The 25,395-nt window shown below is 40.4% G+C and overlaps 1 protein-coding gene across 5 annotated transcripts in view; it reads left to right on the top strand.

Annotated features, from left to right (window-relative positions):
• DOCK8 (dedicator of cytokinesis 8) overlaps nt 1–25,395 on the top strand; it is a 249,155-nt gene that overhangs the window by 191,054 nt on the left and 32,706 nt on the right. For all 5 annotated transcript variants that reach the window (XM_017883739.1, XM_017883759.1, XM_017883744.1 and 2 more), the window contains 11 exons: nt 2,182–2,351; nt 5,452–5,591; nt 8,109–8,291; nt 8,655–8,784; nt 9,755–9,842; nt 14,264–14,360; nt 15,698–15,832; nt 17,027–17,179; nt 19,522–19,680; nt 21,236–21,336; nt 22,112–22,304. In XM_017883739.1, coding sequence (XP_017739228.1) covers nt 2,182–2,351; nt 5,452–5,591; nt 8,109–8,291; nt 8,655–8,784; nt 9,755–9,842; nt 14,264–14,360; nt 15,698–15,832; nt 17,027–17,179; nt 19,522–19,680; nt 21,236–21,336; nt 22,112–22,304 — 1,549 coding nt within the window. The remainder of the gene's footprint in view (nt 1–2,181; nt 2,352–5,451; nt 5,592–8,108; nt 8,292–8,654; nt 8,785–9,754; nt 9,843–14,263; nt 14,361–15,697; nt 15,833–17,026; nt 17,180–19,521; nt 19,681–21,235; nt 21,337–22,111; nt 22,305–25,395) is intronic.

The following is a 25,395-nucleotide window of genomic DNA, read 5'->3' as shown; positions in this document are numbered from 1 at the left end:
AAAAAAAAAAAAAAAAAAAAAAAAAAAACAAAAGAAAAGATAGCATTTAAACTGGAAAGGAAGTAAAACTATCTCTATTCATAGATGGCATAATCTTGTTTATAGGAAACCTCAAGGAATCCACAAAAAACTCTATTAGAACTAATAAGTGAGTTCAGCAGGGTTGCATGGTACAAGAATCAATTGTGTTTCTACACACTTATGATGAGCAATCTGAAAATGAAATTAAGAAAACAATTTCATATAAAATAGCATCACAAAGAAAAAATATTTAGGAATAAATGCAACAAAAGAAATGCAAGAGTTATACGCTAAAAATGACAAAACACTGTTGAAAGAAATAAAGATGTAAATAAATGGAGGGATATCATATGTTCATGAATCAGAAGACTTAATATTATTAAAATAGCAATACTCCCCAAATTGATCCATACATTAAATGCAGTTCTTCTCAGAATTCTAGCTTGTTTTTTTTTTTTTTTTTTTTTTGGCAGAAATTAGCAAACTGATCCTAAAATTCATGTGGAAATTCAAGGGACCCAGTATAACCAAAATAACCTTGAAAAACAAGAACAAAACTGGAGGACTCACACTTCCCAATTTCAAAACTTAGTATACAGCAAAAGTAGTCAAGACTATGGGGTTCTGACATATGATAGACATATAGGTCCATGAAATTGAGTTAGGAGTCCAAAAATAAATCTTCATATTTATAGTCAATTGATTTTTGACAAGAGTGCCAAAACAACTCAATGGGGGGAAAATAGAGTTTTCAGTAAATGGTGTTGGTACAACTGGGTATCCACATTCAAAAGAATGAAGTTGGGCCCTATATTACACCATATACAAAAATTAACTCAAATAGATCAAAGACCTAAATGTAAGAGCTAAAACTATAAAATTGTTACATAAAATTATAGTGGTAATCATCATAGACTTAGAAAAGGCAATGGTTTCTTAGATATGACACACTCAAAAGTATGAGTAACAAGAAAAAAAAGATAACTGGACTTCAGTAAAATTAAAACTTTTGTGATTTATAGGACACCATCAAAAAAAATGAAAAGATAACCCACAAAATGGGAGAAAATATTTGCAAATCAAAAACCTAATAGGGGACTTGTATCTGGAATATATATTTTAAAATCTTACAACTCAGTAGTAAAAAGACAAATAACTCAGTTTTTTTAAAAGGCAAAAGATCAGAATGGACATTTCTCCAAAGAAGATATGGCCATAAGACCAGGAAAAGGTGTTCAGCATCATTAGCCATCAGGGAAATGCATATTAAAATCACAATTAAATACTGCCTGATAGCCACAAAGATGAGTATAATAAAAAAGACAGGTAATAAAGTGTTGGCAAGAATAAAATGTAGTCTTCAGACACTGCTAGTAGGAATGTAAAACTGTGCAGCCACTGTTGCAAACAACTTGCTGATTCCTCTAAAAGTTAAACAGAGGCTGGGCGTGGTGGCTCGTGCCTATAACCTCAGCACTTTGGGAGGCTGAGGCGGGCAGATCATTTGAGGCCAGGAGTTCAAGACCAGCCTGGCCAACATGGTGAAACCCTGTCTCTACTAAAAATACAAAAATTAGCCCTGTGTGGTAGCTGGTGCCTGTAGTCCCAGCTACTTGGGAGGCTGAGTCAGAAGAATTGCTTGAACCCAGGAGGTGGAGGTTGCAGTGAGCCAAGATCATGCCATTGCCCCCCCCCCTGAGGAAACTCTGTCTCAAAAAAAAAAAAAAAAAAAAGTTAAACAGAGAGTTACCATACAAGCCAGCAAATGTACTCTGAGGTATGTACCCAAGAAAAGTAAAACTTAAAACTTGTACACAAATATTCGTAACTCATAATAGCTCAAAAGCAGAAACAATCCAAATGTTTATCAATTAATGAATGGATAAATAAAATTTACTAATGGAATATTATTTAGCAATAAAAAGGAATGAAATACTGATGCTACAATATGATGAACTTGAAAACATCATACTAAAGAGCAGACCCGGGGTTAGAACACAGGCAATCTACTTCTGGATTCTATATAATTCTATCCTGTATTGCTTGGTTTTCATAGTCACCTCATTGCTTAGGAGCATTTTGATCACTTTTGACTGTTTAAGAGCTCTTTAGTCAATTTCCCTTCAACGTAACCTCTTGATTCCTGTGTTGTGCCAACAGAATCAGCAAAGTACAAAGGAAAGCTGTCAGTGCCATCCACAGCCTGCTAAGTTCTCATGACCTGGACCCACGCTGTGTCAAACCAGAGGTGAAGGTCAAAATCGCTGCCCTTTACCTGCCTTTAGTTGGCATCATTTTGGATGCTTTACCACAGCTCTGTGACTTTACAGGTAATGTCCCTTCTGTTTTCTTTCTTGGATTGATGGGGACCCCTGCCAAATGCACCATCCATATGAGGTCTCTGTCATTTGTTCCAGTGCTGATATGTTCATATGAGCAATTCTTCACAACAATGGTCTCCAAACCCCTTTAACACAGGCCCCAGTCCGTTTAAAAAAAAAAAAAAAAAGGCACATAGCCCCAAATGTGTTTTTTGTTTAGAAATCGTTTACTTATTTTTTTGTGAATTCGTTTCTTCATTCATTGATCTGCTGGGATGAACTTTATAAACCATACACCACAAAGGATGAAATAATAACAGAATTACTCCCTTTGGAGATCATGCTCTAACAACTTGAACTAAAGGTGTTCCTTCCCTTTTCTTTTATGAATATGTAAGCAAAAAAGCAGTCTCAAATGAACCCAAATAATTGTTCCATGCAAAAAATAAGTGGCATATGTCAATATTAGAAAATTCTATCATAGCAGAGAAATATTGCCCTTGGCACCAAGTGGCTAATTTTGAGGTTAATGTCTCTAGATTAGCAACAAGAGGAAAGCATAAGTTGTCTTAAAGGGGTTTTGTGAAACCCCTGAATCTCTTTACAAATTACAGTGTGGATTAAGGAATGCAGAGGAAAATATCCTCCCAAATAGAAGAACTTCTTATGTTGACTTGAGAAAGGCAGTCCATCGGCCTACCCTCTCCACAACGTACATGTGTGCGCGCGCACACACACACACACACACACAATTCCTATCCCGTCAGAGTAGTTCTTGCTTTTCCTCCAACTCAAGAGAAGTTTTGGAAATGTCCATGCTGCTCTCTTGGCAGCTGAAGGGTGCTGGGATCTGGGGAATGCTTCCCTGAGCCCAACCTCCTTACAGGTAGTCATCCTTGAAATCTTGGAACCATCCAAGTTTTCCCACCTCCATATGGAAAGTGTCATGTGTGACTAAATTATTTATAGTATTATTACGGTGACAAGTATTTCGTTCATGAAAATGGGACCAAACACCCATAGTCTTTAATTCATACAAATCATAAAATGAAAAGCAAGTATTCCTGAGGAAGTAATTCTCTCCTTTCTTGAAAAAAATTCCTCCAGCAAACTGCTAAGGGGTAACTCGGAAGAGAAAGGTTGAGACAGGGGTTAGGGTTTGTGGAGTTCCACTGGGGCAAGAGTGCAAGGAAACGACAGAAACAAACTTAGCACACAGGGCTGAGCAAGCTGCACCATGAAGTCAGCAGCTTCCTCTAGTAGCTCCTGATTGCAGGGAACTGAAAACAGAGTTGTTTTTAACATTTACAGACATACTGCAGAGCATGGCATGTGACTTGCAGCCCATTTTGAGAATCCATGCTGGAAAGTTTCTAAAAAGTTCCATTTCAAGAGCCTGCTTGTTCCCAAAGCCAGGAACCACTATAGCACACATTCTCCAGTTTTCTTGTCAATTAGAATGTTCCATATCAGTGACTCGGAATCAGAACTTTTCAACATTTGTTCTCTGAGCCTTTTAAACCTCAAAGACTTCTTTGTATATGCATTGAACTTTATGGTCATGATGTAGCTGATGAAAGAAAACAGTGAAAAGTATTTTATTGTTATAGGTTACATAGTACATCTATTAAATATAGAATCTTCAGGATGATAAACTCATAAGAATATAGTCTTTCAAAAAGATGCATCTGAATTCAGATTCCAGCCCCATTTATTAATATGTGACCATTGAAAGGCTCAACTTATCCGTGCATTCCTTTCCTCTGTAAACTGTATAAATGTGATAACAAGGCCTATCTTTTAGGGTTACGATAAAGATGAAACTGGAGAACTTCTGTAAAAGCATTTTGCACAGCACATGTTTGTATCTTTCCTGCTTTTTCTTGTAACTATAACCCTATGGCGATTAAGGGGAAATAAGAATGTATCTCTATGTTAGTTGTGATAATGCTATCACGTCTTGCATGATTTCCATGTGCTGTTTATTTAACCATTTGTTTAAAATCCCAATGGCCTTAATAATTATTTCTAAAAACTGGATTTTGGCTAGATGTGGTGGCTCACCCCTGTAATCCCAGTACTTTGGGAGGCCAAGGTGGACCGATCACTTGAGGTCAAGGGTTCAAGACCAGCCTGACCAACATGGCGAAACCCTGTGTCCACTAAAAATACAAAAATTAGCCAGGCGTGATGACACACCTTAATCCCAGCTACTTGGGAGCCTGAGGTAGGAGGATGGAGGCGGAGATTGCAGTGAGCGGAGATGGCGCCACTGCGCTCCAGCCTGGATGACAGTGTGAGACTTTGTCTAAAAATAAATAAACAAATAAATAAGAAGAACTGGGTTTTGTTTTCACAACTTTAGTGGAAGAAATGTTATTTACACTTAAATTTTTCTAAATAACCGAAGGCCCAGATCGCTGTAATGTCGACAGGTCTAGAAGAAACATGAGTTTTTAGTAAAACATCAGTGATTCAATCAATTGTGAATGTTTTACCACACTTTCCCCAGAACTGCTTGAAATATTAATAGTTTTTATTGTATACTTGGTAGCATTCTTAAAACCAGACTTTTAAATGGTTTATCCTTTTTTTTTTTTTTTGCTTACATACATCTAGACCTATCTATAAATATGGATATGTCTATATTACATAGATACAATAAATTGATACTCATTTTAAACATTTGAAATATAACAAATTGTTGCTGAACTTGTGATAATAGCTTATTATTCTATATAAGATACTTGCTTAATTCTGCAATTGTAGGTTTCTTCTATTTGGTCATTATTTAAAATAATGTCAATTATTAGAATAGATAAAAAAGTTTACAAAATTATGTTACAGGAAACTATTATAGATGTTTTGAAAACTTTTTGTTCATACAATTTGAAAAATTAATTTCTAGCCTAATCTTGTGCTAGACATTGTCTCTTTTCTTAGCCTGCTGTATTTTCCTATAGATGACAGCAAATACATAATGCTAAACATCAGGTTTAAAATTACTGTGCTGACTTTAGTGACTAAGAAGTATCAGTCTCTTATTGGGTAGGGGACATAGGGAAATGTCATGTCTGACTTGACATCACAAATGATATTTTCATTGCAGTTGCAGATACTCGCAGATACCGCACCAGTGGCTCGGATGAAGAACAAGAAGGAGCTGGTGCCATTAACCAGAATGTGGCTCTGGCCATAGCAGGGAATCATTTCAATTTGAAAACAAGTGGAATAGTGCTGTCTTCCTTGGTATGTTGGTGCACATGTGTCTGGTTGATTTTTCATTTCGTGTCTTCTGTCATCTGTTTTTTTTTTTTTTTTTTTTTTTTGAGACAGAGTCTCACTCTAGCACAGGCTGGAGTGCAGTGGCGCAATCTCAGTTCACTGCAACCTCCGCCTCCCGGGTTCTTCATGTCTCAGCCTCCTGATTAGCTGGGATTACAGGCATGTACCACCACACCTGGCTAATTTTTTTGTATTTTTTAGTAGAGACGGGGTTTCACCATGTTGGCCAGGCTGGTCTCAACCAACCTGAGGTTGGCTCATCTGCCAGCCTCAGATGATACACCCACCTCAGCCTCCCAAAGTGCTGGGATTATAGGCATGAGCCACTGTGCCCAGCCTCTCCTGTCATCTTCTGATGGGAGAACTCAGCTTAGAGCAGGCATTGATGCTTTCTACCTCATTTTGCTGTAAAGAATCATTGTGAGGTTGGCAGCGGAGGCGCACACAAGTCAGAAAGGATTTTGGCAACAGCAAGAGATATCCAGATCAAATTCAGGCAGTCCCAGTGGTGCTGAGTTCAAGTTCAAGAAACCAGAAAAGAGGAAAACTTGGGAAATCTGAAATCATTGCAAAGGAGATCAAACCAAGGCTCCCTGAGGGTGGAGACTTAGGCTGTGTTCATTCTATGTGTTTGTAATTCATACTGTGTTATGCCTCCAAAAGAAGACTGAAGGAGGCTGGTAGCATAAGGGCTTCTTAAGCCAAAGATTGCAGCTTTTCTAGGACCACAGGGAGCCTATGGAGGGTTGTTTGGCTCTGTCCTTTTGCATGGACTCTGTGGGCTTAAAGAGGGGCTCCTCTGGGAATGTATCCTCTGATTCATTTGAGATGGGATGGTTCATCTCTGTTCATTGATGAGCTCTGACTATCCCTTGTGAAGACAGCACTGCGTTCTCCAATGTCATTTACTTTTGCTTTTCAATGTAGGGTATAGATGTGCAGAGAATTTAACTTGCTTCTCCTGTGAGAAAGCGGCATCCTCACCTAACTTCTTGCTGGATGACTTTCTTCTCTTCCTTCCAGCACTTAGCAAGCCCCATCCCCATGTGGACTGAGGGGGCAGTGAGGCAAGAAGATGACACAGAGAAAAGACATTTGAGATTTGACATCACTGATGTCAAATCACAGTGGAGAAATACTGTGTTTTATGACCTCCACCTTTCTTTTTTTTTTTTGAGACGGAGTCTCGCTCTGTTGCCCGGGCTGGAGTGCAGTGGCCGGATCTCAGCTCACTGCAAGCTCCGCCTCCCAGGTTCACGCCATTCTCCTGGCTCAGCTTCCCGAGTAGCTGGGACTACAGGCGCCCACCACCGCGCCCGGCTAGTTTTTTGTATTTTTTTAGTAGAGACGGGGTTTCACCGTGTTAGCCAGGATGGTCTCGATCTCCTGACCTCGTGATCCGCCCGTCTCGGCCTCCCAAAGTGCTGGGATTACAGGCTTGAGCCACCACGCCCGGCCTGACCTCCACCTTTCTAATATCCATCTTACCAAAGTTAGCTGCTTGAGGTGGTATATGCCTTTTACATTATTTGCCTCTAAAGTAAAAACTCAAAGCCCAAAGTTCACCTGTTAGAACATAGTCCTTGTGAGGTTATATCTCAAAATTTCCTTTATTCTTGTCAACAAACTCAGAATAACTAAGTTAAACTTGCTTTATAACCTCTATTATTTCCATCCAAAACTAACATTTCCCTCCCATGCCCACAAATTCCTCATTGCAATTTCACCAGTACATTCCACTGGATATTAGCTACGCTGCATGAACCAAGGGTGCAGCCTCATTATTGTTGTTTGTGTTGATGAGATGAGTAACAGAGAGTGTGCTCAGCACTTTAAAATGAATACTTGTGGCCAAAATATTAAAGCAAATAGCCTGAACCCCCACACCCCAGCCCCAGGCAAACATAAATTATGGTTAAACTTCCATTACAGAGAACTCCACAAACATGGATTTGATTAATTTGCTGAGCAGTTCATGACCCTTAATGTTATACTTTGCACTATGTAACAAAGAAGCTAAATCTTCAACAGCAAGGTTATTCATGGCACCCAGCCAGTTTCCTTCTCCCCTATAAGTCTAATCCTCTGCTGTCCAGCATGAAGGAGAAATACTTGGAGATCTTAGCAGCATGAAAGCCTCTTTGTATCACTGGGATTGCAGCATGCATGATCAAGGCCCAGGGCAGATCACCAGGCCACACTGCTCCTAAGACAGAGGTACTCAGATACGTGCTGAAAGCCTAGCTCAAATATTGCCCCAGGTGAGCCCCTTTGCTGAGTAGCACTACACAAAGAATACGGCTTCCCCTGCCTAGGGAAGGCAGGGCTCCTGGAAACAGATCTCCAGCCTAGCAATGAAGTACAGTCATGGTATTCTAAGAGAACACCTTGAATTTTTCTGTTGCTTGACTGCTAAGCCTCAAATTTTTCTGTTGCTTGACTTCTTCCCTGGCCACCACCCCCCAATCTGCCTCCCTCCAGCCCTATAAGCAGTACAACATGCTGAACGCGGACACTACTCGCAACCTCATGATCTGCTTCCTCTGGATCATGAAAAATGCTGATCAGAGCCTCATTAGGAAGTGGATTGCTGACCTGCCATCAATGCAGCTCAACAGGATTTTAGACCTACTTTTCATCTGTGTCTTATGTTTTGAGTATAAGGTAAGTCTAGAGTGGCACAACTTTGTACCAGCTCTTATCTCTCAAGTACAATTCTGTCTTGTTACTCATCCCCTTTGTTTGGGCCATGGAGGCATCATTAATTTTGCTCATTTCTGTATTCAAATCCATAACCCATTTGTAGGTATAGATGCGATCATTTCACAGGGAAAGGATCTCTGCCTTGTGCAGAGAGAACCCCATTTCTGTTAACAGAGTTTTGGCCATAGGATTCCCCAGAACAGCATCTCAGTGCAGCACGTGTCAAACCTGGCTGGCATCACTGTGGAGTGTACTGTTTTGGTAATTCTCCACATCAACGGGATCTCACCAAAGGACATGTCCTCCTACCTCTGTCTTGTCCAGGGAAAACAGAATTCTGACAAAGTCAGTACCCAAGTCCTGCAGAAGTCAAGGGATGTCAAGGCCCGGCTAGAAGAGGCTTTGCTCCGTGGAGAAGGGGCCAGAGGGGAGATGATGCGCCGACGGGCTCCAGGTGTGTTGAACTGGCCCTTCCCTGCTCTCTGTCAAGCAGTCTTTTCACTGTTTGTAGGGAGGAATGTCCTCCCAACATGATTAGAAACCATTACTTTCTTGAGATATTTACAGTAGTGTCAGAGACAGCAGATTCTGGGAGTCTGTGCCTGACATTTGTGTTAGCCCTGTGACTTTGAGGGAAAGTGCTGTTCTACGATCATAGGAACCCTGGAAACAGCACCAAATGACATCTTTTAATTAAAACTTGTTGATGGTAAAAGGTCACCTCTAAGAATGTCAGTCATGGATGAGGTGGAAGGTGTTTCCCTAAAGGCTGAGGCCTTTCTATGTGACATTTGGCTAGTCTATTCAGAGCATGGTCAAGAAACTGAACAGTTCTGGGCCCAAGATCATCTCCTGCAATCATTCAGGGCACTATTAGAATGGAACCAATTCCCTGAAATGGCTTCAGTGTCCCAGTCATTCAAGGTTTCCACCACAGGAGGCATGATCTCAAGAAGGCTGAACTTGAATAGAATGAAATCCACAAGTACCTTCAGTCTTATTCACCATGCTCAAAGTAAAACAGAGTGACAGCTTATTGTATTCAAAGGGACACAGTGGCAGGGAAATTGGAGGGAGCTCATAGTTTTCAGTGGTGGTCAGGCACCCTCGTTTGACACCCATACTTTTTGTACCCAATAATTCAGTAAGCTCCAGAGTTTCACAGGAATCCTCTGCTCATGAGAAATGTCTCTCTGACACTCCAGAAAGGCAGAGGTTCTTCTTATATTCTAGTCTATCAATCAAAGAGCAGGCTAACTTGGACATAAGCATGGTGACTTTGTCTCCTACCAGCAACCTGCATGGACTCTAATTAGCCCGAGAAATGGTGCTGAGGCCTCTCAGTTGAGCTTGTTATGAACTTCTGGTTATCTTGAAGGGTTTCATGCTAATCAAATTCCTATCATGCATTTCTTAACTCCTAGGGAACGACCGATTTCCAGGCCTAAATGAAAATTTGAGATGGAAGAAAGAGCAGACACATTGGCGGCAAGCTAATGAGAAGCTAGATAAGTGAGTCACTCAGCAACTTTGTGCTACTTTTACCTAAAGTCTAAAACTATTTCTCCCAGGCTACTTTTATTACTGAAACAACTGCATCCTTCCAAGGGTGGGAAAATGAAACATCATTATCTGTGTGAATACAATTCATCCAGGGACCCAGGATAATCAAAAGTATAGGGAGTTGTGGTTTTCAGCTCTTAAAAATTTGTCACATTGATAAGCATTTAAAGAAAACTCGTATTTCTTTAGCAACCTCAGATGGCTTAATAAAAGCAACTGATTTTGTGGGGAGGGTAGCAGGGAAATAGAGAATAGCAGGGAAATAGAGAAAGCAGGACACAGTGCCTAGGACCACATAATTTCAAATCGATATTTCCATTCTGGAAATGTGTACAAGATACACATTCAAAGATATTTATGTCAGTGCTACCTAAAGTTGATTTTTAAAATTGAAAACATTCTAAATGCTCCAGAATAGGAAAATATGTTTAAAAGTTGGGTTGCCATCAAAATATTTCAAAATCATTTTAATGACATGAGGAAATGCTTATGACATGACGTTAAATGAACAAAGGCAGGGCAGACACTTGGTTTTCGAGTAGCGTAGTGGCTCACACCTGTAATCTCAGCACTTTGGGAAGCTGAGGTGGGTGGATCACCCGAGGTCAGTAGTTCGAGACCAGCCTGGCCAACATGGTGAAACCCCGTCTCTACAGAAAATACAAAAATTAGCTGGCCATAATGGCAGATGCCTGTAATCCCAGCTGCTCAGGAGGCTGAGGAGGAAGAATCGCATGAACCCAGGAGGCAGAGGTTGCAGTGAGCCAAGATCGTGCCATTGCACTCCAGCCTGGGTGAGAGAGCAAGACTTCATCTCAAAAACAAAAAAAGCCCTCGAATCTCTGATGACATATAGTCAATGTATTTTTTAAAGGCTGGAAGCAAATTTACCAAAATATTAATTGTGGTTTTCTTTGGGTGCTGGGAATATCGGTAATTGATGTTTTCTCTTTTATACTCTGCTATGTTTCCTACAGTAGATATGTATTATAATATATATTGTTATCAGAAAAACATTATAAAGAAATGAAAGAATAAAAAAAACCTGTTTGGATCAAAATGTATGCTATAGATGAATAGATATATTGATGTGCATCGCTATATATGCAACAATTTAGACATATGAATGCTAAAAGTATATATGTTTGACTAGATAGCACATGTTTCCAATACCGTTTAGCCACAGGTAGCCTAATGAGTCCCAGGGTTCACTGAGCAAAACGTTGTAGAGCTAAAATCACCCCTCACACACAGTTGACAAGGTAGGATACCCCATGGGTGATGAAGCACCCATCAAAGGGGGTATGGAGAAGACTTGATTAGCAGTGCTGTTTTGTAAATAAATGTGAGTTAGTATCTTTGCTGTTGCCACAAGAATGAATCATTCTGGTTCACTTATGGGACTTTTGGGAGTCAAATTTATTTTAAAACATTCAATAAATAAGTATATTTTTATTATAGCTGTGACTTGGACCAAGTTGCTGGTATCATGCCTATTTGCTTTGTGTATGTTATTCTTGCACTAAATTCCCTGGACTGATTTATAAAATATTTGGATCTGAGAGTCCATACATTCTACTTTGGGCAATGAACAACAGCTACAAAATATGCATGCCGTGGGTGCTACAGAATTGCTTAGGTGGTTTGGCTCATCTACTTTACTAGATTACAAGAAAAATCCATAAGTAGGCCTGTTTTGCCTGGGCTGTGTAAACTGGTGTTTTGGAAAACCTTTCCCTTTGGCTTGCAGGAGCAACACAATATTGGTCCTTACCACGCATGGCCTCCAGTTTGTTCTAGGTTAGTTCTCAGCCCTGCACTACCTGGTGGGCTGCTGGTTATCAGGGCTAATGATTCACATCTACAAATTCTCAGGGGCTTTGTGCTTTTTCTTTTTTAAAGGGAAACCATAGTAAAATTATAACTGCTCCACCTACCTACCTGGAAAATGTATAATTATAACAGTAGTGTCTTTCACCCTCTTTCTGATCATTTTTCAATTATGTTGGCTCTGTTTCTTTTAGAGCAGTAATCTTCAACCTAGGCTGCACATTAGAATCACCTGGGGAGCTTTAAAACCGTCAGTGCCCAGTGGTACCCTCAACTACTTCAACAGGAAACTCCAGCAGGACCCAGAAATCAGTATTTGTTAAAACTCCCCGGGTCGATTCTATTGCCACCAAATCCACTGTTTTAAAGGAATATGTGATAAGCGTTTCTTTTCTTTGAGACAAGGTCTCACTCTGTCGCCCAGGCTGGAGTGCAGTGGCACAATGCAGCTCACTGCAGCCTTACCCTCCTGGCCTCAAGCAATCCTCCCACCTCAGCCTCCCAAGTAGATAGGACTACAGGTGTGTACCAACACAACTGGCTACTTTTTGTATTTTTTGTAGAGACAGGGTTTCACCACATTGCCCTGGCTGGTCTAAAACCCCTGGGCTCAAGTGATCCACCTGTTTTAGCCTCACAAAGTGGTGGGATTACAGGCATGAGCCACTGCGCCTGGCCAGATGGTAGGCTTTTAAAAAAGCAGATTAGTGGTAGTGATGGTTGAACAATCTGAATGTACTTAACACTACTGAACTTAAAAATGGTTAAGATGGTAAATTTTATGTTAGATGTACTTTATCACAATACGAAAATTTGGGAAAAAACAGATTAGGACACTCTAGATCTGTGCTGTCCAATACCACAGCCATTAGCCACATTTGGCATCAAATGCTTGAAATATGGTTAGTTCAAATTGAGATAATAAATCAAGATAAGTGAAAAATACACACCAGATTTTGAAGGCTTATTGTGAATAAAACAATGTAAAATGTTTCCACGAGTAATTTTTTTATATTGCTTACATGGAGACAGTATTTTTTATCTTTTAGGTTAAACAAAATATATTAAAAATAATTTCCCTTTTAAAAAATTTTTTAAATGTGGTTACCACAATATATAAAATGACATATGTGGCCCCATTGTTTCTACTGGACGGCATTGCTCTAAATTTAAAACTAAACTAGCAGTCAATTAATTAAAAAGGATAAGGTTAACATGATGAATTTTATGTTATGTGTACTCTATCACAATATAAAAATTTGATGACTCATGCCTGTGGTCCCGGATACTCAGGAGGCTAAGGCGGAGCATCACCTGAGCCCGGGAGTTCAAGGCTTCAGTGAGCTATGATGGTGCCACTGCACTCTAGCCTGGGTGATAGAGCAAGAGCCTGGGTGATAGAGCAAGACCCTATCTCTAAGGAAAAAAAAAAACTTTTAGATTTCCTTTTTTTTACACATATATTAATCACTTGGAGAATGAGAAAAAATGTCAAGTACCTTGGGACCAGAGAGCCTATCCTAAACATGAAAACATGTAAAACACACAGAAATGCTTATTTTTTGAGTCCTCAGTGGTATATAAGCAGCTGCAATGCCCCCATCATTAGGTGAAGGGGACTCAAGAACAGCTAAGTGGTAACCCTGGTCCAAGACATCTGAGCTGATATAATGATACCCCAACCCCGTGGTAACATCTTGGCTACTGAGGCATCTTGGTAAAGTCAATTCTTCATACCTCCCTTTCCTTGCAACTAGATTTGGATGATGATACAAAATATCCCTTTACACCTTCACTTAGATTTCATGAGAATGGATGGGCTAGCAAAAAAAAACCCATTCTAATTCCTTAAAGTGAAACCTAATAGAGGAGTGAGCACCAGGCAATTTCCCATTCCCAAGTGGGCAGTGACCAGTAATGTCCAGCAGGATGTAGATCACCTGCCCTACAGGAATACAGTCTTGCTTCCCAATGGAAAGGGACGAAAGACCCCACGCACTTGACTGAGCAACCTCAAAGTGGTCTTTGGGAAGTTAAGAGACTGACTCTCCCCTGACCCGGCTCTAAAGCCCCACCCTTTCCTAACCCAGCCGCATCACTGCCAAGTTCACATCACAACCAGTCTCACTCTCTCGCATGTTACAGGGGCTTCCCCTTACTCAGATCTAGAAATGGTTTTCATGCATGAAATACAGCCATAGCCCTGAGGCTTTAGGCAACAACCTGATAGGAGAGCTTAATTGCCAGTAGCAACTAATAACTGCTTCTCTACCCATAGTGTTATTTTTATAATTGTCATCATCATTATTAATAATAATGGGGTTGCAGATGACCAGGAGACCTTACCTAGACAGTAGTTTCAACAAGACATGAATCACAGAAGGCACTTGCACTATAGTTACTCAGGGCTGGTTGCTCTGTTTTCATTTCAAGGTTGACTATTCTGGAGATTTCTTTACACCTTGGTGCATAGATTACCATCATGGGGAACCTGGCCAGGTTTGACATGCGCTTTAATTTGACCTCTTGTTGTTTCCTAGAACAAAGGCAGAGTTAGATCAAGAAGCCTTGATCAGTGGCAACCTGGCTACAGAAGCACATTTAATCATCCTGGATATGCAGGAAAACATTATCCAGGTGAGGAAAACAAACACCCAATCTGATCTGTCTGCCATGAGTATGTTTACTAGAATTGAATAAGGACTTCTTAATGCAAAATTGTGAAAGACATAAATGTGATCCCATAGTACCTTTTTTTAAAAAATGAAGTTGCTAATTTACTATTTGCAATAATGTTTACCTTATAAATTTCAGAGATACCCAACATTCTTCTGGCTTCTTTGACTTAGGGCTTACTTGGAGAGGGTTAGGTGTTTGACAAACTGACCCTCTTGGTTAAATCTGTGTGAGTATGTACCAAGTTTATAATGTGGATGTTGGGCTTATAGTTTAGTATCTAGAACAGTAGTGGTAACTAGAATTTTTTCTGATGGGTCAACTCCAGTTGAATGATGGTCACTGTCGGATATGGGAGCTATGATTATGACTAGGCTAGGTAAAAAGAGTGCTAAATTTGATAAATGATGTCTTCTTTGGACTTAAATTGGTTAAGGAAAGTCATTTGTACCCTAAATTTGCCATCCCTGCTGTAGAAAAATATAGCTTTGTGCACTTTGTATCATACTAATTTTATCTTCTCTGTGATATTTCCACAAATTCCCAAGATGTCTAGGTAATAATGAGTTTTAATTATCCTGAAAATGAGTTCTTACGTGTTTCCATTGAGAAGTCCTTCATTAGAGTAGGTCCAGGATTGCTTTTAGGGCTAGAAGAAATATTGTTGAAACACAGTGAAATCTTAATTCTCTAACTTTTAAATTGTCTAAAATCTAAGTAATCATATAAAAAATGAACACAAAAAGTATGTGATATTTTAGTTGACTTTGATATCTTTGATAACTTAAATGCTTGGTATCACATTCATCGTATCTTTATATAGCACAGTATTAGGTGCCAAATATCTATACTAGCCCTCAATTGTATTGGTGTTGTTAGTCCTTCTGTAGCTGATAAGCAAGCTTCTATTTAGAAACCTTGCTGCCATCAAGCAGCCCCTGTTGTACTGGGAAGCCCACAATTGTGTTTTGAATCCCATTAGGAGAGCTATGTCTTGTACACAAAGAAAGAACTTTCCAAAAGATGTGACCCAGGATGAGGGAGATGGGCCTTATCCCTTCATTTAGGAACCCAGAATTAGTTAGAAATCCCAAACTTATTGGAAGCATTGAAATAAAGCCATTTGGAAATAGGTCTTCCGTTCCCATGGTTAATGGATGATACCCGTGGTGGCTCACCAAACTCTTAAGACTCACCACTGGAGATGGAACATCAGCATTACTGAGCTAATTGTCAGGAACATCCAGTTCATTGGCACAGTGCAGGCATTCAATAATGCTGTTCTTCCATTCCCCCAGGCGAGCTCGGCTCTGGACTGTAAAGACAGCCTGCTGGGAGGTGTTCTGAGGGTGCTGGTGAATTCTCTGAACTGTGATCAGAGTACCACCTACCTGACTCACTGCTTTGCAACACTCCGTGCTCTCATCACCAAGGTAAACATGGGATGCTTGTTTTCTTCCTCTTAGTTAAGGGTAAGATTCTCATCTAGCTCCACACTTCTCTCTTCAGGTGGACCCAAACTCACAGAGCATATTAAGTGGCATCACAGTAAAGGTCTTAAGTCTTCCTAGGAAGAAAGCAGATGCCCTGATTCTGTGGAAAGCCACCATGGAGAGGAAAAACAGTGGCTCCCATACTTGAAATGTGGACCTAACTCTAGAAGTTTAAAACGGCCATTCACTGAAGGTCTATGACATGAGAGTAGAGATCAACTGAGTGACTTAGCAATTTCACTCTCTCTCTCTAATCTCTGCTGAGTGAGATTAAATCCTCTATGTGACTCCCATTAGTCTTACAAAATGTCATGCCATAAAATGCCAGGAAGGTCAGAAATGAATTTCTCACAGCCTGAGGAATGAGGATTATCCTCGGGTAACATGCAGATTGTTTTTCCATTTATTTGTTTATTTATTTTGAGACTGAGTCTCGCTCTATCGCCCAGGCTGGAGTGCAGTGGTAACATCTCAGCTCACTGCAGCCTCTACCCCCGGGTTCAAGCGATTCTCGTGCCTCAGCCTCCTGAGTATTGGGATTACAGGCATGTGTCATCACAGCCAGCTAATTTTTGTATTTTTAGTAGAGAAAGGGTTTCACCATGTTGGCCAGGCTGCTCTCGAACTCCTGACCTCAAGTGATCCACCTCCCTCGGCCTCCCAGAGCGCTGGGATTACAGGCGTGAGCGCCTGTGCGCGTCCTATTTTTCCCTTTATTGAAGATCTCAATTGGTGCCTTCTACATGAGGTCTTTTAAATTTAAAAAGTAAAATTCTTCTGCTCATCCTTATCAGGACCATTTTCTCTTTCTTCATCACCAATAAATTCCCAGGAACCCAGGAAACTCAGGTTTAATTCCATCACAGTTGTGATTTCACCAGTGAATGCAACCTGGCTCACAGTACAGTTAATAACACAGCTCTGACCTTAGCTGGACAGTTCATAATTAAATCTCAAGTCTGTTCCATTGCTTAAATTCATCTTCTGATTCACATAGCTCATTATCTTTATGGAGTAATGCATTAACTCCTCTAGGCTTTTTGCTTGTCCAAATGGACATTTGCATATTTCAACGGTCCAGAAAGTGTATCAAAGTGCCAAGTGATGCCTAATGGCCTCTTATGTCTCTCCTAGTTTGGAGACTTACTCTTCGAAGAGGAGGTGGAACAGTGTTTCGACCTGTGTCACCAAGTCCTGCACCACTGCAGCAGCAGTATGGATGTCACCCGGAGCCAAGCCTGTGCCACCCTTTACCTCCTCATGAGGTTCAGTTTTGGAGCCACCAGTGTAAGAGTTCAAACCAGCTGAGCGACCTGGAATCAGTAGAGAAAATTGATGCAAAGTATCAGCTGAGAAAAAAACATGAGGAAATTTTGAAGTCTTTCAGTTTACTTCTGTCCTGTGAGAAAGAAAGAATTGACTATGTAGATAGATAGCAGCTTCCGTTTTAATTTGCATGTAAAAGTGAATTCATCAGATAAATGCAGTGGTCTCTATTAGTATGTTTCTAAAATAGAAAGCAAGGGGCTGGAAGTGATGGCTTTTGCCCATAATCCCAGCACTTTGGGAGGCCGAGGCGGGTGGATCACTTGAAGTCAGGAGTTCAAGACTAGCCTGTCCAACATGGTGAAATCCCGTCTCTACTAAAAATACAAAAATAGCCGGACGTATTGGTGCGTGCCTGTAATCCCAGCTACTTGGGAGGCTGAGGCAGGAGAATCACTTGAACCTGGGAGGCAGATATTGCAGTGAGCCGAGATTGCCCCATTGCACTCCAGCCTGGGCAGCAGAGTAAGACTCCATCTCAAAAAAATTATAATAAAATAAAATAACCAGGTGCAGTGGCTCATGTCTGTAATCCCAGCACTTTGGGAGGCCAAGGCAGGCAGATCATATGAGGCCAGAAGCTCAAGACCAGCCTGGCTACCATGGTGAAACCCCCATCTCTACAATATAAAAAATAAGCTGGGTGTGGTGGCACGCACTCATAATCTTAGCTACTTGGGAGGCTGAGGCATGAGAATCGCTTGAACACAGGAGGCAGAGGTTGCAGTGAGCCCAGATTGTGCCACTGTATTTCAGCCTGAGACCCTGTCTCAAAAATAAAATAAAGAAAGAAATGGAAGAATATTTTAGATTAAAAGTTATCATCTGTGGGGGGAAAATACAATAGACAGGTTAGAATTCAGAGGAGTGTTTCCTGTTTCTAAATTCTGACTAGCTAGTGCCAGAATGACCTATGGGAGAGATTTTTAAATGATCAGTGTCATTCAACCTTAGTTTTATTTTAATATTTTATTTATATATATATATTTATTTATTGAAACAGTGTCTTACTCTGTCACCCAGGCTGGAGTGTAGTGGCACAATCATAGCTCACTGCAGCCTTCAACTCCTGGGCTCGAGTGATCCTCCAGCTTCAGCCTCCCATGTAGTAACTGGGATTATAGGCACAAGCCACCTTACCCAGTTAATTTTTTTTTTTTTTTTTTTTTTTTTTTTGCATTTTTGTTGAGACAGGGTCTTGCTGCGTGCCCAGGCTGGTCTAGAACACTTGAGCTCAAGTGATCTTCCCTCCTCAGCCCCCCAAAGTACTGAGATTATAGGCATGAGCCACCCTGCCTAGCCAAGACTTGAGTTTTATTCAAAGCTACGAAGACTTTGGAGTTCAGCTTTATTATAGAACAGTCAAGTTTGCTTTAGTTTGTCTAGATTTTGATAGATTCTTTGGAATTTCCATTTGTGGCCATGTTAATAAGTATGCTCAAGTGATGTGGAAGGATAAATTGGCCCATGGAAGAAAGTCAGCCTCCTCCAAATATATTAGGGATGATTATTTAAACGCCTTCAGGATATTCCTCAGAGGACCTTGAGATAGCCATGTTTTTCCATGGGCCTGTAAAGAAAGAAGAAACAAAACCCTGTTGCTTGCACAGAGTTCAAAATCTAAGAAATGCTGGCTGCCGAAGTCCCCTTATTTATTTATTTAGAGACAGGGTCTCGCTCTGTCACTGTGGCTGGAATGCAGTGGCGAAATCTTGGCCCACTGCAACCTCTGCCTACCAGGTTTAAGCGATTCTCCTCCCTCAGCCTCCCGAGTAGCTGGAATTACAGTTGTCCACCACCATGCCCAGCTAATTTTTGTATTTTTAGTAGAGATGGGGTTTTGCTGTGTTGCCCAGGCTGGTCTTCAACTCCTGACCTCAAGTGATCCACGCTCCTTGGCCTCCCAAAGTGCTAGGAGGCCAAGCCAGAAGTCCCTTTCGTTAAATCAACTTTACATAAAGTCCCAAGAAGAGACTCTTGGCACAAAAGGATATACTGTATTCTTGGACCCAACTGTATAAGAATCTTCCAGCTTGCAGCACAAAGGCAGCCCAGTCCTCAATGAAAGTTTAAAGGGAGCCTGACAGATTTATGTGAGAGCAATGTCCATTTAAACCATTTAAACAACAATATGAATCTTGTGCAAAGTGTAGCTCCCATTTCATTGAGAGAAGAGGAAATGATTAAGAGAGGGGTAGAGGAAACACTGAGGAGTTGTTTGTGTCTGGCCATGCTGCTTTCAGTTATCTACTGCTAAGTGCATCTTATTTATTTCATCTTTTTTTTTTTTTTCACTGATGCAGAACTTTGCAAGAGTAAAGATGCAAGTAACCATGTCGCTGGCGTCTTTGGTGGGCAGAGCACCAGACTTTAATGAAGAGCACCTGAGAAGATCCCTGAGGACAATTTTGGCCTATTCAGAAGAGGACACGGCCATGCAGATGACTCCTTTTCCCACCCAGGTACGCCAAAGCACATACCTTGTCTCATGCATGAGTCTTGGGTCTGCCAACTATTATGTATGTATGTATGTATGTACATATATATGCAATTTATATATAAATATACTTATATAACATTTGCAAGTATTTATTGTCCAATATGCATGTGCTCTCAGCACTATGGGAGGTTTTAAAAAGAAATACATCCACCACTGTCCCTAGTCTCAATATGCTAACAGTCTGTTTGGAATGCTCAGTATCAACACAATTAGGAGGCAGTACAAGACAAATGATACATAAGTGCCAACTGTGTTGTCAGGAACTAAATGCTATGTAAGGTTTGAGGAAGAGAGGTCGTGATCAATAAACAATCTGGTGGCCAGGAAAGCCTGCAGGGAGGGATAAGATTAAAGGCTGGGGTAGGATTCTGTTAGGGAAAAGGTGAGGGGGAAATTGTGAGTAGTTGAGAGAATGCATTATTTGTGTATGAAGGGATGGTAAAGGGACCAACTTGTCTGGTGAGGGGTAAGGAAGGGCCGAGTTTGAGAGAGCTTGTAAACAAGGTTGTCCTAAGGAAACTTGTAAGGACAGTAATCTCTTCCGTGTCCATTACAACGACCATGGAACTCTAGCCTGTCCCATTTATCTTTTAACTCCAGCTCCTAGCCTGCTCTGTGGTAGGGTCTTAATTAAGTGAGAATAAATGAATGAATGTTTTCTTTTGTTCCCTTAGTCTGATAACCCTATTTCCAGAGTCTATTTTGCCCTCTCAGGCAATGTTGCATCCTCATTCTCAGAACCTTTTTCCTCCCTCTACATCACACCCTTCCTCTCTCATTTCATCTTGACCATACTCCTTTAATTTCATCATTTGTGTAGAGGTATTCACCAACAAGACCAATCAAAATATGGGCAGTTTAATAAAGGCCTTCAGTGCCTTCACTCAGTGAAATGACTTTAGTGGTAGAAATTTTAGGAGCCATGACAAGCTGGCAGAGGGAAAGGGGGGTAAGATAACATTCTATGGCTGAGTCACCTGCCAGGGTCTATAGATCAAGTCATAGTCTCTCATTGTTTTGTACTGCAGACTCCGCTGGACCTCCACTGTTGGCTTTTGTAATTAAGAATAATGGTTACAAAAGATTCTAAAATCTCTGAAGCCCTGGGAAGATCCAGGAGGCTTCTGAGACATGGAACTCAAGCTGAGGTCCTAAACTGTTTCCTACTTGGTATAAAAAGCCCTGATATTCCAGAGTAGAGTTTATAACTTTTCAGGTTACAGATAACTGAAACTGGTTCAAACTAATTTAAACAAAAATGTTGGAGATAGAAATAGTATGAGGATTCAGGCAGATTTATGGATCTCAAGGGCCAAACACACATCCAGGTCTCATAAGCACCTTGGCTGACGAAGATGAAAACTACAGAGTCAGGTCTGGATGACTCCACCACCCCTAGTCTCTGCTGCCCTCCGATCCAACACTTCCTGTGGCTTCCCCTTGCATTTCAATGTAATCCTAGCTCTTCACATGGGACTACAAAGCTAAGATTATTTTGAGGCTTACACTTTTTGCAGGTGGAGGAACTTCTCTGTAATCTGAATAGCATCTTATATGACACGGTGAAAATGAGGGAGTTTCAGGAAGATCCTGAGATGCTTATGGATCTCATGTACAGGTAAGCTTTCCTGACACACTCAAGGGGCATCACTTGGGGGTCGAGGATTTGTCACTGTGGAGTTCTTACTAATGTAATGATCACAGCTAACATGGATTTAGTGGTTTGGATGATAGCCAAATAACATATAGAAATTAAACATTCAGAGTAGGTTAATTCATATGTAAGTTTTCAGAAGGATCTCCCTAATTTAAAGTGAGGCATTATTTAATAACACTATCTTCTACTTGCCACGGAATCAGAGAAAAGAATAATGAACTGTTATTGGAATTATTTTCTATATGGCTTTTTTCCAATTATATTCAGACATACATATATAGTTTTACTTTAGAAATCATTTTTTATGCATAGTTTAAAACTTGGTCTTCCAGTCCTTGTTCAGGAGAAATTACTTACAGAGGCAAAATTGTCCAGATGCAACATCATACAAAGTGCAATACTTTCTTGTCTTCTGTTTTATTTTGAGAGAAAGGAAAGAAAAGGCAGAAAATTGCCTGAGAGCCATTAAAATAGACATCATGTTATCAAGTATTTTTTCCCTGTAAGGCTTTTACTAAGTACTATTTCTTGGAGGTCAGCACAGCTTAAACATGGAATAAAAATAGTTGGACTAATAAATGTTTTCTTCTCCCTCGTTTTCTGGAAATGTAGGGCAAAATCTCAGGTGGAGGGGTGCGGGCAACTCTGGGGGAGAAAAAAAGAAAAGGTCACACAAAGTAGAAGAAGAGTGTCATTAACCCACTGTCCTCAAAACTACTTCTCAATCTGTCTGCAGAATTGCCAAGAGTTACCAGGCATCTCCTGATCTGCGGCTGACCTGGCTCCAGAACATGGCAGAGAAACACACCAAGAAGAAATGCTACACAGAGGCCGCCATGTGCCTGGTGCATGCTGCTGCGTTAGTAGCTGAGTATTTGAGCATGCTGGAGGACCACAGCTACCTGCCTGTGGGCAGTGTCAGCTTCCAGGTAGGGTGTGTGCAGCTTTTTCCTTAGAGCAGTGGTTATCAACTGGGGCGATTTTGTCCCCCAGCCCCGGGGACATTTGGCAATGCCTAGATACATTTTTGGTTATCACAACTGGGGTGGGTGGGTAGGTGCTACTGGCACCTGGTAGAAGCCAGGATGCTGCGAAACATTCTGCAGTAGGAGAGCTCCCCCGACAAACAATTATCTGGCCCCAAATGTCTGTAGTGCTAAGGTTGAAAAATCCCAAGTTCATACATTATATTTACCTCTTCTAATTGCTTTCCCATCGTCGTTGGGTTTTGTTTTTTAATTACTGTTTACAATAATGGCACCTAGCCATTATTAATAGCACTTTAGGGAGACATTTGCAAACACTTTCACATGCATGGCTTCATTTGAACCTCCACATAAAGCTGTGAAGCAGCTAGGTAGGGAAAGTGTTATTACTCCCACTTCAAAGATGAGAGAACTGAGAGAGCAACTTTTCTAAGGTCATTTAAACTCTTTTTCAAAGATTGTAGTTGACACAGTATACTGACATCTGTGAAAGTTTGGGAAACATTGGATAAATGATTTTCCTCCTGGCCCATTCATTTGATTCCACTCTCCAACTTTGGAGGGCCCCACTCTCCAATCCAAACTCAACAAAGAATCAAATTGACCTGAGAAGGGAAACAAAAGGCTGAATTAGTACCCTTCGGATAAGCTGAAAATTACCCACAGTTGGCAAAGGGAAATCGTCTGCCAGACCTAAAAGCTGGCTCAGATAGGGAAGCTCAGTGGCCACTTAAAGTGTTCTTATTGAATAGTTTAATACAGCCTTTAGAGAGAGAGAAAATAAAAAAGCACAATGTTGGGTACTTTTTTTGTAAGAGACAAATTTGTAGAGATGACCATCCCTGAAACCATGAACAATATAGCTACAGTAATAGAGTGTTTTTCAAGCCAGACTCACGAAGTCATTTACAAGGGTTTGTATTATTCTTGTTTGAATTTACATGGCTGATTTTATGAAAGGCTTTGTTCTTGTTATTGTTCTTCAACACAATTTTGTGATGTTGTATGAACCAGAAAGAAAGAACAATTCAAAGTAGCTTTCCCGGGCATAGAGAATAAGTCACCAAAACTACGCTGGTGGAGCCAGGAGCTTCTGGTTTCCCAGAACGCAGCAAAGCTGGGTATTGCCTCCTATGAATAACTCCTCCTTTCTTATGGTCCTCAAGAACAAAAATAGTTATTGTCATTTCATGCTCAGCAAATGAATTTTCTTCCGAATTCAGAAATGTTTGTTATAAAAGCTGATAATTAAATCTCATCCAAAAGCATAAAAATAACAACTGATTTCAAATCACATAAAAGTGCACAAGAAAGTTATACGAGTTATTTTAGATATATCTGCTTCTTTTCTCAAATTTATTTTGACCATTTGATACTATCAACAATAAATATTATAGTACTCCTCTTTCAATTCCCAGGAAATTGTAAGATTTAGCCCTTCATATAGTTTATTCACTAAAATATTTTATAATTCTTTTATTCTTTTTTCCTGTGACTATATTTGATTTAATATTTATCACTTAAATATCAATTGCATTTCATTATTGACTTTTATATTTAGTAAGCCTTACTGTCCTAATTTTACCTAGAATTCAATTGATTTGCTAATAATGACATGCCAAAGTGAGACAGAATCATTATTACACAATCAACAGAAATATCCCCTATTATCCCAACATGGGGGCATACAGCCCTATCTGTTCACATATCTTTATCCATTGATTCCTTCTTTTAGAGAATATTGAATACTTATTCTGTCCTCATGTACATTACATTCTAATCAGAGAGATACCATATAACTAATTATTCCAATCTTTATTCAGTTATAATTATGAGAAATATTGTTATAAAGAGGCACAAAATATTGTGAGCATTTATGATCCAGGCCCTGTGAGTCGGGGAAGGGTGAGGAAGTTGAAAAGGAAGGCAGAAGAAACTGAAGTGTGAGGGCTTCATGAGGTACAGGAGGCAATGAGTTAGGTGTTCTCAGCTACAGAAGAGAAGCCAAATTATATTAATGTGTATGAGTGAATTCGTATTTCTCTCAAATGAGACATACCAAATCAATTTGGAAATGTAGCTGGCAAGTGAAAGAACACCCAATCCAGACTGACAGAAGGTAAAAATGGAATTGATCAGCCCGTATGAGGAACGTGAGCCTGGAGTAGCACCTGCCATACTGGACCCAGGGGCCCATACAATGTCAGCAGATCTCAGTGTCATCACCATTTCCCATCTCTGCCATCTGTTGTGTCAGCTTCATTCTTCACAGGCTTCCCACACCACAGTTTAGGTTTACATCTCTCGGTTCAAGCCTAGGAGAGAAGAGAGATGCCTCCTTTCTAGCAGTTGCAGAGAAAGCCTCAGTGCATCTTATTGATCCTGTTCAGGTCCTGTGCTCATCCCTGAACCAGCCATAGTGGCCAGAGAAATAGAGTGCTCTGATTGACTGACCCAGGGTCACAGGTCCACACCTGGAGTTATGGGTGATTTCTTCCCCCAAATCAGGATGCTTTACTTTATAAAGGAGGAAAGAATTCTAGACAGCATTAACAACAGACATCCAGTGTTGATTTTGCAAATGCTCTTTACTTTGATTTTCAACCTTGTTCTGCTCCAATGAAATTGAGCTTTTGGAAAAGATTTATAAACTAGAGATAAATAAATATGTGCAAGGAAAATAACTCTGAGGTCACTGAATTCCAGGAAACTGAGATCACTGAAATTCTGTGTCCCAGAGTGCGATATTTATTTCACAACTGTAGATATGGACACATTCTTAGATACTGCTGTTACTTGTACCTCCCTGATTCTGAAGCCAAGAAAGTCTGCAGAATCCTTTTCCTCTGACTACAGCTAATGAGGCTACATAGCTTGAAATCTGTTCCTCTAATGTGGAAAATTGCATACAATTCTAATAGTATCCTGGGTTATTAAATGCTTTCAACTGAATTTCTTGGACCTTCTGTTGTCACAGAAACATCATAATACATAGGCCAGGTTTGGAAGAAAGACTGGCCACAAGGACTGGCCA

The sequence above is a fragment of the Rhinopithecus bieti genome, unplaced genomic scaffold (genome assembly GCF_001698545.2).
Source record: "Rhinopithecus bieti isolate Rb0 unplaced genomic scaffold, ASM169854v2 scaffold_641, whole genome shotgun sequence".
Lineage (NCBI taxonomy): Eukaryota > Metazoa > Chordata > Mammalia > Primates > Cercopithecidae > Rhinopithecus > Rhinopithecus bieti.
This window is presented reverse-complemented; position numbering and strand designations above follow the sequence as displayed.